This window comes from Primulina huaijiensis, chromosome 14 (genome assembly GCF_012295235.1).
Source record: "Primulina huaijiensis isolate GDHJ02 chromosome 14, ASM1229523v2, whole genome shotgun sequence".
NCBI classification, from domain to species: Eukaryota; Viridiplantae; Streptophyta; class Magnoliopsida; order Lamiales; family Gesneriaceae; genus Primulina; species Primulina huaijiensis.
The window spans coordinates 12,876,780-12,890,704 of NC_133319.1; the positions used below are offsets into that span (position 1 = coordinate 12,876,780).

Consider the following 13,925-nt stretch of genomic DNA (forward strand, 5'->3'; position numbering starts at 1 on the left):
AAGCATACCCTACGAGAGAATTCTCAATCGAGTGAAATACTTGAGGGCGAGCATTTATTTCTTAGAGTGACGTGCGGGGTTTTGTAGTGAGGACAAGAAAAAAAAAAGAGAAAGTTGAGTGAATTTTCATTGGAGTGACCGTGAAGATTCGTTGTGAGGAAAATTTATTCTTTATTGTGTCTACTAACCATTTCTTGCAAGTATAATGATTGACGATCGTCAATTTCAAATGTTGCTAAGAGGGTTGGATAGAATATGAGAGAAGGAGTTTAAGCCTCTACGTGAGAGGTATAGGCAGTGCGAAGAAGTTGGGACGTATGATAGGCATGTTGATGAGAATAGACGAGGTAGTGGAGTTGAAGGAAGTAGAGGGTTGCATTTGCATCGTGATGATGATAGGCGACTTGAGGAAAATAGAAGAGTGGGCAGAAGAAGTGAACGTGAGGCTAGAAAATATGAATATCAAGATACATTTAAAAACTCAAATTCTAGTACTTGTGATATTATATGTTGTTGGTGTTTAGAGGTCGGGCATGATATCATCCAATTTCCACGTGATGAGGTGACCGTAGTAGAATCGTCTGTTGAGCCGGAATCTGAGGTTGAGGTTGTAATTGAGCTTGAATCTGGGGTTGTGGTTGAGAAAGTTGTAGATGATGGTACTTCACTGGTTGATGATACGAGTACTGTTGAACAAAACATTGTGCAAATTGAATCATTATGTGGGAAAGAAGTGTGTGAATTGTCTACTAAGGAAGAAGAGAGTAGGCAAGGTGAAAATATGGTTTACGAACTTCTTGAGGAACAAAATGTTTCATTGGTTCAATTGAATCTAAATGTTCTTGAGGATCAATTGAAATTTATTCATGAATTGAGTGGGGAAAAAAAATGAAATTACCAAAAATAGAGAGAACAAAAAAGTAAGATGACCATAGAAAGAAAAAAAGAAGAAAGTGATATGATGAGAGAAAAAAGAAAAAAGAAAAAGAGGCCAAAGAAAGAAAAAGAAAAATGAATTAAAGACCCAAAAGAGGGAAAAGAGTGAGGTTGAGAGATATTTATCTTTGCATAAACTTTTTCATGTACCTTTGTACAAAGTGGTTTATTCTCATTATGATGATATAGCCGGTTCAATCCCGAGCAGTGTTATTGCTTATTTGCGGGATTATAGAGATGTCATGATGAGGAGGCAAGCAAGAACTAATGGTGGAGGAAGGTCATGTGTTGATCAACATGACGTTGTAGGCAATCAAGGTGAGGCAAGGTTAGTTGCCAACACAACAACCATGAGGTATGACTTCCGTGCTTATCTTAATTCTTTGATGTGTCTTTTTTAAGAGCTTGGAGAACGTATTGCAAATTTGTTGGTTAAAAAGCCGGATGTAAATTTATCTTTATTCATTGATTGTTATGGATTTGAGACCATGGATGAATTGCATGTGCCTACTATGAATTTTGATGTCTCACGATTTACTAAGTTGATGGGATTTGTTTGTTACAAGAGTTCATATGCATTGGACTTAAATTCGTGTGATGTGGTAAATGATTGCATGGATAATACATTCAGTATGTTCTATTTGCATGATTCGTACCTGTTTGATGATGACTTTGGAAAGAGCATGAATGGATATAAGAATTTTTTTGTTTATAATGGATACAATTTTAAGGAGAATAAATTCTTCATTCTATATTTTTTGCATGAGTTACGTGCTAGTGAGGAATATTGTTGCGATTTTATCATTGATATAATACATGATTATTTGTGTTAGTTGTATATGAAACGACATGTTGAGTGTGATTGTGATACATGCATTGCATATGTGAGAATGACATGTCGACTGTATTCCTATGTCGTACATCAATTATATCTTATTCTTAGTGAACTAAGGGGAGGAATGTAATTTTCATGATACTTAATGAGATTTTATTATTTTCATTTTGTATCATTTGTTATTTATTGTTTGGAGTAATAGATGAATACATAGGAAGGGCAACCGTGGAGTTGGGAATTCAAGTGCGGTTGCGGCGATCCGATGATAGCGCCCACAAACTTGAGCTTAAAGGTAAGCATGTTGATAATATCTTCCTTGTTATTACTAACTTGCTTCGTTTTTGTGTAGATAGACAAGATTTGAGGGCAAATATTTTTGAAGCAGGGGAGTATGATATGAATCTGACCGGGCATGACATTCAAAGGATTGAAAGGAGGGTCAAGGAAGCATTGCATGGACTCATGAGCAATCACGATGAGCTTGCAAGCAATGTTCCAAGCCTCGAAGGGATTGTGATGCATGGAAATGAGCTTGGGGGCTATAGGATCGTTGTGCGAGTGTTAAATGAAGAGGAAGGCAGAATGTTCCGCGTCCAAGCGGTAAAATCTTACCACCCGAGCGCCAAACATACTGTACAATTCTAGAAGACCTAGCGCGCGAGCGGCAGAATCCTACCGCCCGAGCGCGCCGCTAGCGTGAAGAAGACCTAGTTTCATAGTTTAGAGTTTTAATTATTTTGGTAACTAGATTTTGCAATCTTTTGGTTTTATAAACAATATATACACGAATTGTACACACTTTATATTAGATTATTGAGTTTTATCATATTTTGTGAGTTTTCTCTCAATTTCAAAGCTTGAATTTGTCACCTTTGTGTATTTTCTCAAATCAAACTTATCAAAGTTTAAAACTTCGTGGCGTTTGTCGATTGTTCTTCACTCGAATTGTCAAATACGAGTTCTTTGAAGGTTCGTTTGAATTTCGATTGTTTATCTCGTTAATATTTATTGTTATGTTTTTCGTAACTTAGAGGTGAATATTACAACCTTACTTGCGTTAAAAAGATCGGAACAACACAACCGTTTCTTTGTTTCATCGAATCGAGGGCGTGACTCTGTATTTGAGCGCATTTGCTTTTCTGGTCAAAGAATCGCATCATTCTAGTTCCAATAATATTTTCATTAACCGATCGGGGAACTAGATGCCAAACCTTGCTTTTCTCGAATTGATTAAGTTCTTCCTGCATTGCATCTATCCAATTTCAATATCCTAATGTTTCATCTATTTTCTTAGGTTCAAGTTGGGATACAAAAACAATATGCATGAATTCATCTATCGTTTGTTTTATAATTCTATGAGAAACGATCGAATTATCGATGAGCAGCTCGAGTGGATAATTTGCATTCTACTGGAGGCTTGATCTAAATGGATTTAGATTTGGCTGTTGAACTGTTAGATCTTCATTAGTTTTTGCATTATCCTATTTTTAATGTATTTATGGTTGGTGGTTAATCACCAAATCAATTTCTTCAACCGATTGATTTTGGGCAGATTGTCGGTTGGACTTATTTCATTTTTGTATCATATTTTGAGACATCATCTATGCACTTTACGTCATACTTAGATGAACTCATTGTGAATTAGCAAGAGGTGTGCTCATGAAAAACAAAAGAAGAAAAAAGAGAAAAGAAACAATCTAGAACTTGTCTGATTATCTTTCGAGGCGAAAATACAGAAGAAAATGACTTGGGGATGATTTAGACGATCCTTGAACTATGTGAGCCTTTCGAGCTTACCCTATGCATCATTATATCTCTAGTATCCCATTTTGAGCCTATAAAAATCGAATGGAGTGTGTCAAAGACATACAATTAGCCCACATTCGTATTCCTTCAAAATCCCACATCAACTACCTAATTTTAGCATATACACTATTCATATAACTTAATTTGGAGAGAAATAAACCCCTTTAGCGCTTTAAAATTTTCAATAACTCCCATGTGTTGATAATTGATAAGAAAAATTGGAGGAGTTTGGAAAAAAAAATCATGAAGAACGAGAAAGGGATTGATGAAAAGATGTATATAATTATAAAAGAAAAGGAGGAGGAATGAATGTTGTATGATGTGGTGATTGAAAAAAAAACTAAAAGGGAATATTGTTGAAGATTGAAAAAAGCTGGAGTAGAAGAAAAAATGGGGGAATATGAACGAAAGTACAAAGAAGATAAGAGATGAAATGGTGCGCTTATGATTAAATTATTTATTTTCTCTCATTTTGAATATCACTACCTTTATTATAGTCGTAAGCCGTGGCCTAACATTATAAACTTGAAAAGACATTGACCGGGTCATATTCTTCCAACATTTAGTGGAGAAAGGTATGAAAGACAAGCTTATGGAGAGTTTTCTTTTTAAAAAAAATTTCAGAAAATATGAGCACTCCTTGAACTAAAACACCTTTCAGGAATATGAGTTTTGACTTCGACACTACACTCGTCTCATTATTTTGATCTCTTCTAGTGAATGCTTGAGTTTTAAAAGTTGCAGCGAAAGTAAATTTTATGATTTTCGAAGTGCGATCTTTTGATTGAGTGACACGGAATTTGGTAGGTTGAAAAGTGTTAATTGTGTCATTTTTGTGGTGAATCATTGAATATTCCTTTGTCATATTTTTATTCTCTGATTTGTTCGAGGACGAACAAATGCTAAGTGTGGGGGATTGATAAGGCCAAATCTTACAAAGATTTTAGGGACTTGATTTTTTAATATTTGTCTTTATCTAGAATTTTTATCCCTAATTATGTGGTTATTTGAATTAATAATTGTATATTTGAATAAAAGTGAAAAGTGTTTAAATTGGGATATAAGATAAATTTACTAGATTTCAAAGGAAACAAAATATCAAAAGAAAGGAAATAAATTATTCTTATATTTTATTCCTTGATGATATTGAAATTTTGGAAAAATCTATGTAAATCTTGATAAAGATCTTATCTACATCTTTTTTTTACTTGACATGTGCTTAAAAAGTTTTGAAGGATGAAGCCCATTTAGGAGGATAAAAAGAGGCGTGAAGCAGAGGCACGAGTACGTACAGAGGGAGGAGAACAGAAGAGAGGACGGAAGTGCAGGAAAGAAGGAGGAAGTGAACAGCAGAGAAAGGGAAAAGAGGAAGGAAGCACAAAACAGAAGGCAACAGTGAAGCAGCAACAGTGAGGAAGTGCAGAAGGGAGGAAGACAGAAGGCAAAAGCTGGAGGAATTCCTCAATACACGCCAAAACACTGAGAATTCTTTTCATTCAGTCGTTCTTATTAAATCTATCTCATGATCATTGCTATATTTAAAGTTAGTAGCATTCAACATGCCTCTAAATTATTGTATATTGCTACTATTATTATCACGACATATAAAAGATTCATCAAATACCACATGCACATATTATTCATCTATTAGGGTTCTATAATTATAAACTCTATTAGCTTTATTAACCGAAGAAAATCATAAGAACACATCAACGTCATATTTTGCATAAAAAGCGTTTAAGTGTGTTTTTACTATTATTGCGAATAAAAAACTTACAATCAAATATGCAAAAATATGATATTTCTGGCTATTTGACATTCCAGATTTCGTAGGGGGTCTTCCCATGATTCTTATTAATCATTGATCTGTTTTTTGTATAAAATTTAGTGATAGCTTCTGCACAAAATCTTTGAGAAATTTGAACGGTGCTCCAATTGTACTGGATAACCAACAAATCTGAAGAGAATGTCACGTGTCCTTGTCGTCTTTCCAAATTTAATATTAAGCAATATATTTCCTTGGACACTAGCTAGATATAGTAACTAATAGTTCTTTATTTCTGTTACATATAGAATGATATTTGTCCTTTCTGATCATATTCAAAATTTAAACTTTGAGAAGACTAGCTGTTGTACAGAGAGATTCTCTTCAGATCAGTCAGTATGCAACTCAATTGGTCTTGAATAGGAATAACCCAACTGATTTAGAAATCCAGATCAATTATCCTTATTGTTCCTTAGGGTCATCGGTCCGAACTAGTTTACTTAACCTATATACAATTGCTTAACTGATTTATTAAGTCTCTTTTATCATATTAGTTCAATATTGTCAGTGTCCAATCACATGAGTTTATTATCTCCAAAACTTAAATCAAATTTTATCTTTGACACACTATGAAAAATGAAGCCTGTCAATGAGCTACAAGCGTTGGAAGGAATTATTTATGTCAAACAAACAATTAGAAACACCTTGAGCTTTTCAAAATAGGTCCGAATCAAATAACAATGATTCGATAACTCAATTGCATATATGAGCAAAATACATGATTTTTCGAAAGGGTATTGTATGGCTAAAATAATCAATTATAAAATTTGAGGACCTAGTTCGGAACTTGATTCTAAAAATGGGATCAACTGAATCCAAACATAAACATTATATTCTAAAGGTAGAAAACTAGAGGATAATAAGAATGGCCTTCATAGATGCCAAGGATTGGTCGAGTCAATTCTTGGTTCATGTACATATTTCATATCGCCAAAATGAGTAACTTGCCTACAGTACTTGCGATTGATGATTGATCTTGATCTAGATTGCGAATAATACTTACAGTTTTTAAGGGGATAATACTCATTTTCGTCCTTTTCGTTAACCGCTTTTCCCATTTCAGTCCCTCATGATTTTTGACTGCGTAAATAATCCTTCATGTTTTCAAAATATTCCCGAATTGGTCCCTACCGTTTACCTGACGTTAAGATTAACGTTGACTCATATCACGTGCCACTCACATGATCATTTGTTTATGAAGGCAGTCAGTCGAGTATTTCTTTTCAAAATTACTCCCCCACCTATACAAGAACCCTAATCCCCAAATCAAACGATGGAAGGAAAGGGAATGTCGAACTCGAAGAAAATGTAGCAATTCCAGATTCATTGATTCCATTACAACATCTGCCATGGTAAAGGCTTTTAATTATTTTCCATGATTTTGTTGTAGATTCTCGATTATTATGTTCGTAGCATTCGTATCTTGTGAACTTTTATGTAATTTTGAAATGGAATATGTATGTATATACTGTATCTCAACATTTTCGAATTTAAATTTCGAAGGTGGTTTATCAATATTTTGGTAAATTGTTAGGATAATGATGGGGGCCAACTCGAAGGTGGTTTATCAAAAATTTTAGGATATTTGATAGGATATTTTTCTAATTTCGAAGGTGGGTTATCAAAATTTTTTAACAGAGTAGTAGCATTATTATTTTATTACAAATTTAGTTTGTATTGTGTAACTTTCTCTGTGATTTGCTTACGTGATTTTCATGTTTACTTTATGCATTTTTTTTTAATTTTGAAATTTCTTATTTAATGCAGAGGAAAACATATATTGTATTTGTTGGACGAAAACCCGGTGTTTACGAGAATTGGGAGGAGGCTCAACTTCAAGTGAATAAATACAGTGGAGCTTCTCACAAATCCTATTGGAGTAGAGAAGAGGCACTGAAATCTTTTGATGAGTACATGAAAAAAAATCTGGTGGAGCTACTACTTTTAACTCTGACGAGGAAAAATGTTCAAGTTCAACATGTGATGCAAGTTCGAGCGGAAAACCGAAAGAGTATGAAAGAATAGCCCACTTAGTGGAGGCTCAAATGGAATTAGAACGTGAGAATCGAAAAAATGCATTGAAAATGGAAGAGTTGTCTAAAGAGATCAAAGAAATACTACAGTCCCTACACCTTGGTGAAGATAAATAGAGTTGTTGTTGCTTCTGTTGGTGGCGCAGCTAGTGAGGCACATCTAGTGATGCATGTGTTTGTATCATTTTCGATTATCCTGCTCTTGTGTAAACACTGAAGTTTCTTTTATGTATTATGGGATTTGAATTAACAATGCAACAATCTGTCTTCAACAATGACTTGAGTAAGATGTATAATATTCATCTTGTGTTTGCAACTGTGATTGTTAATTATTTGTGTCCAAATTTTAGATGTATGAGTACCAGCACTATTACGAATAGCAGTGTCAATTCAAATACCAGCACAACCAGCACCATTAAAATGCTGGATCAGTACAACCAGCACCATTAAGAGATTTCCCAATTCAAATACCAGCAGCATTAAAATGAAGAGATTTTCAAAACTACAACATTTACTTCCACAACCATTAAAATCCAACAAAAAATAAATAACATGTCCACAACCACTACTTCCATAAAATGTAGAATCCAACAAAACAAGATAACATGTCATCAACCACTAGTTCCAAAACCATCCAAGATTTTGATGATGATCCAGTACTTTCAAGATTTTGATGATGATCCAGTACCCTTTTTCTTTGCGGCATCTTTCATTAAACGAGATCCATTTGATTCTGTCGGTGTTTTTTTCCTTTGATCATCCAATGAAGCTCTCAAACTAGACACAGTTACGAAGTTCCTTCCGCCTTTCACAATAACATGTGTTCGTTTGTTGAGTACTTTATCGACCTGAAAAAAAGATAAATAAACTCAAACATATCCAACTCACGAAAATAAATGTAAAAGGTTTTTTTGCACTTACATTAACTGATGAGATTCTGTTAGAGCTGCCAGTAATTGTTACTCCACTTGCTCGTTGTCGTACTACCTGAAAATAAATATTTAAATCCAAAAACTTTTACATAAATTATTGTCACTTAAAATAAACATAAATACACAAGAAGTAGTTTATAACCTGTAATTTTTTCCTTTTTTTGAATGCTGCTTCAGCACGTTCAACAGTTTAGTGGAAATGAATCTTTCGCTTTCATCTGACGTTGTGTTGCCTTGTCCAGTCGCAACAAACTCGGCTTCATTGCATGTTTGTGGTGCAGATTCAATGTCACCTATGAAATGCTCAATATTATTTAGATAAAAATTAAAATACGAAACTTCAATATCATAAAAGTAACTCCAGAACATCACCTATATCCATTTCATTGTAATTTTGCGGTGCTTGAATTTGACCTCTGTCCATTTCATTGTTTTCTTGTGTTGGCTTATCTAAACCACTTGCTTTAGTTATATTGCAACTCCTTTGATTGTGTCCAAACCCACCACATGTCCGACACTTGTTGTTTCGTTTCACACCTTTCAACTTTGATTGTCTTGAAGCAGGAACTTCATCAGGTTGTCGCCTTCTCAACTTGGCTGGCCTACCAACTTTTTCTTTATAGATTGGTGGTAATGGAGGAGTTAACTGGCATTCAGGCCACAGGGCTGGACCATTAATGGGCATGATGAAGCGCGAGTAACACTGCTTGTATTTCAAAACACTGTAAAAACGATGTACATAAGCCTCGGGGTTCTCTTGCTTACACCAAATAGCACAAACAGCATGTTCACATGGAATTCCAGTCAAATCCCATTTCCTACAACTGCAAGTCATCCTACACAGGTCAACAGAGTGCTGCTGGTGTAATTCTGTAATCTGAAAATGTGTCTCATCAGCCATCAAAGGACTAAACACAGCTGCTTCCTTGCTATTCTTTGCCAACACAACTTTAATTTTTGGACACATCACACCATCCCATTTCTCGGCCTATTCTCTGTTCGTTTGAAACCTGACCATTAACAAATTTCTTAATGTTTCGAACATTGAAATGATTGGTTTTTCTCTTGCATCTAAAATCATGCTGTTGAAACACTCACACATGTTGTTAAGAAGTATATCACATTTTGGAATCGTGCTGAAGTATGCCTTGGACCAGTGTTGTTCAGGTTTTTTGCTCAACCAAATATAGGCATCATGATTGATCTTTTTCAAGTCTTCCATCCGCCTTTTGAACTCTTCAACTCTTGTTGCCCTAGCCGTAGCCCAAAGAGCATTTTTAATCCCCACACCTCTGAAACCATCGTGTTTCATGTTGGTGTATAGATGCCTAACACAAAATCTATTTTCGGCATTTGGAAACAAATTCTCAAAGGCAGGAATCAAGCTTTTTTGCTTATTAGACATGAAGGTCCAACCATCTTCATTCTCAAAGCCAATATCGTTATTCAACAACTGCAGAAACCACATCCAACTATCCTTTGTCTCTCCTTCCACCAATGCATAAGCAATAGGAAAACTGTTGTTATTTGGATCTAGGCCAACTGCTGTCAACAACTGCCCACCAATATTGGTTTTCAAAAAACATCCATCCACTCCAACCACAGGTCTACAAGACTCCTTAAAACCTTGTTTACAGGCCGAGAAGCACACATACAGCCTCTGAAATCTTGGCGCATCATCTCCATCAGTCAGTTTCAGAATCACAGATGCACCTTCATCGGACCTTCTCAGTTCAGCACAGTAATTTCTTACTTGGCTAAATTGTTCCGCTATGCTGCCATCAACTAGCTTTAATGCTTTTTTCCGACCCAAATAAGCTTGTTTATATGTGAGGGATACATTCAAAGTAGATTTAACCTCTTCTCGGAACTCTCTGGTACCTAACTTAGGATTTGATTTCAATTTACTCACAAAAGTTTCACCTAACCAGCTTGACTTGATGTTTTTGTTCTTAACATTCCAATAGCAGTTTTTGTGCTCAGGTTTAAATGTCTTTATCTGCCAGCAACTGTCCTTATTCACTGGTGACACATGAATAACACATTCACATCCTTCATTTTTGCAAACACCTCGAAGCCTACTTTTATCATTCTTGACAAAGTTCACTACCATCCCTCGTCTAATACAATGACTTTTTATAGCAAACTTTGCCTCTTTTTTGGAATTAAATATCATACCAAGCTTCAAATCAGGATTTTCAGAGTAGGCATACATTTCGAATTTTTGTGAATCTTCCTCTTGAGAATCAAATGCACTCTCTAACTCATCACTTTCTGCACAATCATCATCTCCTTCATCACCTTGCATTCTCTCAAACAAATCATTGAAAATATCACCATCAATAACTATATTTCCCCCTTCTCCCATAATATTATCATCTTCATCGAAATCAAACTCACTATCATAAAATTCTGCCTCATCTTCATCAGTGATTCCAACCCTTGTTTTCGGTGCAACTTCTTTTCGTTTCTCTAAAACACCAGATGCATCTATCTCATTTATTGAAACAAATTCATCATGTTCAATATAAATTTCCACTTCAAAGTTTTTGGGGACGTGGTTCCTAATTTGAACCACATCAGCATCACTTTCCAAATATCTACCATTGTTCAAAGATTTACCGATTTTGTGCCAAAATCTGAACTTATCTTTCTCCACGCATCCTACTTGCTCAGCATAACCCCAGAGTTCAATCAAGCCTATCTTATCCATATCCACAAAATCAAAGTATTCAGTACTCCCACCTTTGTACGTTTTCCTCTTGCGATTGCTGTCCATTGAACCATTGTAGTACAATTTAATTGTAACAAGAGTGGGTTCTCGCATCCAGCCTAAAATGCATAAGAGTAACATAAGTAAATGTGATAAATCTCAAAACATTTATCCTCAAAGTCAGCACATTAAATAACAGAAACATTACCATAATTTGGGGTGAATTCATGAGACATTATACTTCTTTTAGCCATTACCGACTTCCACTTTAGCAAATATACCAAACTGTAATTTCAAAAAAGAAATCGGTGGTGTTTCTTCGAGTTCGCCTTTCCCTTTCCTTCATACGTCTAATTTGGGGATTAGGGTTCTTGTAGAGTTTGGGAGTAAAAGGTAAAGGAGTCAACGTTAATCTTAACGTCAGATAAACGGTAGGGACCAATTCGGGAATATTTTGAAAACTCGAAGGATTATTTACGCAGTCAAAAATCATGAGGGACTGAAATGGGAAAAACAGTTAACAAAAAGGACGAAAATGGATATTATCTCGTTTTTAAGAATGAATGATTTTATCATCATCGATCCTCTATATACAGTAATTAATCTCAACCCTGCTTTTATCCTATACTAGATTCTTGAACTAATAATATGTCATAAAATGGATATAGATCTCTGAAAAACCCTTTGCCCTGGAGCAAGTATAGCCAACGGGTCATAAGCTAATTTCCTCTGAACAAAAGTTTCCCACCGTGCACCAAAATGCCTTCGCCACTCCACTTGTGTAGTATAGAAAGGTAAATATTGCTTCACTCCTAAACTGGCCGCTTCACAGAAATCCAAAATTCTTTTGTTCAGGCTCAAAAAGTTCTGCAAGCCGTCGTTCTCCGCCGCGTGCGGAAGAAAGGCCACCAAGTAGAAAATGTCCTCTTCTGGAAGTACAACCGAGGTTTTGTTATCCCACCTGGAGTACAAGGCAAGAGTTTATATATGTTTAGTTCCTAACTTCAACAACTTTGGATATCTATTGTATTCAATGAATGGGACTTTTACTTTGATTTGTTCACTGGGTAGACAAGGACTGGGCCGTTGTTTGTGTCCGTTAACATGTTCCCAAAGACAACCTCAGCGAAGTTGTTGATTTTGCTTCTTGGAACCAGAAGATTGAGCCATGGATGAGGAAGATCCCATAATCCTTTCGACCGGAGTTTTAATTCTGCCGAATGCACCCGGTCCAAGAATTTCGTGTACGAGACTTCTGTGACGAAGAGTGTTGAAGGAATGTAGTTTAGTTTAGACAACAAGAACTTGATTTCCTGTAATAAAAAAACACTTGATATATATTAGTATTCTTTTGCTATTCCAATGGTTGTAAATTTTTAGTTACTCTCACCTGGTTTATATTATCGGACTCCTGAGGGTCAAAATTTTTAGTCAATTCCAGGCAAAACAATGTCTTTCCATCTGATACAAATTTGCTGGCTTGCTCTGGCTCTTCTGGGCTGAAAGATGATCTCCAGTTGTTAACGAGACCCGTCTTGTTTACGATCACAAGGCCTTCTATGTAATCAAATGTGTTTTCCGCGGATATCAAATTCTCCTGATCTCTAGAAAATGTTGAAAAATCTGAATAAAGTACTCGAATCCACTTCACCTGTGGACGATTCAAGTAAAAGTATGATAAGCTATTCTGCAAGACTTGAACAAATTTTTTTTTAATGACAGATTCAGGGTGTTGTTTCTCGTACCATCTTCGGTGCCGGCTCTAGAGCGATCCGAGCACGAGTTATGATTCCGAACTGGCCGAGCCCCCCCAAGACACCATGAAAGAGGTCGGCATTCTTCTCTGCGGAACAAACGACTACTTCCCCTTTTCCTGAGTTATTTCAGCCAAAATAATGAATCAAGATTAATGATATTACGTCATAAATCATCTTTATACTCAAATATATATTACCTGTCACAACTTCAAGCTGGTACACGTTGCTGATCTGGGGACCGTGCCGAAAAGCCTGCCCGCTGATCCCGGCATTCGACAACGTCCCACCGACTGTTAGATGCAAGTAATCCGTCCAAGATTTGGGCGCCAATCCATATTTCAAGCACTCGTGCAGAATATTGATCCACAATTCTCCAGCTGAGACATCCACAAAAGGGAATCTTCCTCTATGAATCTGCATTTCTTGCCCACTTATTAATGATTCCATATTGATCACAATTCCTTGCGGCGCCTGCGATTGGCCCTGTAGTGAATGGCCATGGCCTCTAGCTGCGATCGTAAGCCCCGAAGCCGGACCCATCTGCAGAACATGTTTTACAGTCGAGGCGATGTCGGACACTTTCTTGGGGCGGAGGACCGCCGACGGGAGGAAATGGTAGCGGTTGCCGAAATCTCGGGCGGCGAATTCGTTTCCATGGAAGCTAAAACTGCCCTGAATTTTTAATGAAGAAGGGATCACGGTGAAACAGAGGCTTAGTTTGATCACCATGCAGAAGAATACCAACAAAATTAAGAGATTTGGCGTCAAAAGAATGTTGCTTCGTTCCATAAAAGACATGGATATATTGTATGTGTAAAGCTTCCTGGTGTTCTACAAGTGGAAAGTGAGGAGTTGTGTTCATTGGTTTGAGGAGTCTGAGGAGAGAATTTAAAGGGATTTGGGGTTCAACCTTTAAATAAATAAATAAATAATATTAAATTTGATTTATATATTATATTCAATCATATTATATAATTTAAATATGTACATTAGAGGACCTTTAAATTTATTGATATGGTTTTGATTTTGGACAGTTTTGGATTTATATTTTATTTTTTTTATCTTAAGAAACCAAAAAAAAATCGTGG

The 13,925-nt window shown here is 36.0% G+C and overlaps 2 protein-coding genes across 3 annotated transcripts; both read right to left on the reverse strand.

The window, feature by feature from the left end:
* Positions 1-7,928: 7,928 nt before the first annotated feature.
* On the reverse strand, positions 7,929-11,488 carry LOC140956868 (uncharacterized). Of its 2 annotated transcripts, XM_073413775.1 has the most exons (5): positions 11,289-11,488; positions 8,740-11,199; positions 8,510-8,660; positions 8,357-8,422; positions 7,929-8,283 (listed from the first exon to the last, which is right to left on the reverse strand). In XM_073413775.1, the coding sequence occupies exons 1-2, from the start codon at positions 11,332-11,334 to the stop codon at positions 9,356-9,358; spliced, it is 1,890 nt and encodes a 629-aa protein (XP_073269876.1). In that variant the 5' UTR covers positions 11,335-11,488; the 3' UTR covers positions 7,929-8,283; positions 8,357-8,422; positions 8,510-8,660; positions 8,740-9,355. The 2 variants fall into 2 exon arrangements, with proteins under 2 accessions (XP_073269876.1, XP_073269875.1); XM_073413774.1 differs by having other exon boundaries at positions 8,510-11,199.
* A 131-nt stretch (positions 11,489-11,619) lies between these two features.
* Positions 11,620-13,718, reverse strand: LOC140956645 (cytokinin dehydrogenase 9-like). The gene is made up of 5 exons (XM_073413486.1): positions 13,035-13,718; positions 12,826-12,953; positions 12,471-12,731; positions 12,131-12,393; positions 11,620-12,041 (listed from the first exon to the last, which is right to left on the reverse strand). The coding sequence occupies exons 1-5, from the start codon at positions 13,633-13,635 to the stop codon at positions 11,732-11,734; spliced, it is 1,563 nt and encodes a 520-aa protein (XP_073269587.1). The 5' UTR covers positions 13,636-13,718; the 3' UTR covers positions 11,620-11,731.
* Positions 13,719-13,925: the final 207 nt, after the last annotated feature.

Excerpts from the sequence above, each read along its gene's own strand:
- LOC140956645 (XM_073413486.1), bottom strand. The coding sequence starts at position 13,635 with ATGTCTTTTATGGAACGAAGCAACATTCTTTTGACGCCAAATCTCTTA. Across the intron at positions 12,732-12,825 it reads TAGAGCCGGCACCGAAGATG|GTGAAGTGGATTCGAGTACT; the intron begins GTACGAGAAACA and ends AATCGTCCACAG. Across the intron at positions 12,042-12,130 it reads TACCCAGTGAACAAATCAAA|GTGGGATAACAAAACCTCGG; the intron begins GTAAAAGTCCCA and ends CTTGTACTCCAG.
- LOC140956868 (XM_073413775.1), bottom strand. The coding sequence starts at position 11,334 with ATGGCTAAAAGAAGTATAATGTCTCATGAATTCACCCCAAATTATG. Across the intron at positions 11,200-11,288 it reads TGAATTCACCCCAAATTATG|GCTGGATGCGAGAACCCACT; the intron begins GTAATGTTTCTG and ends TATGCATTTTAG.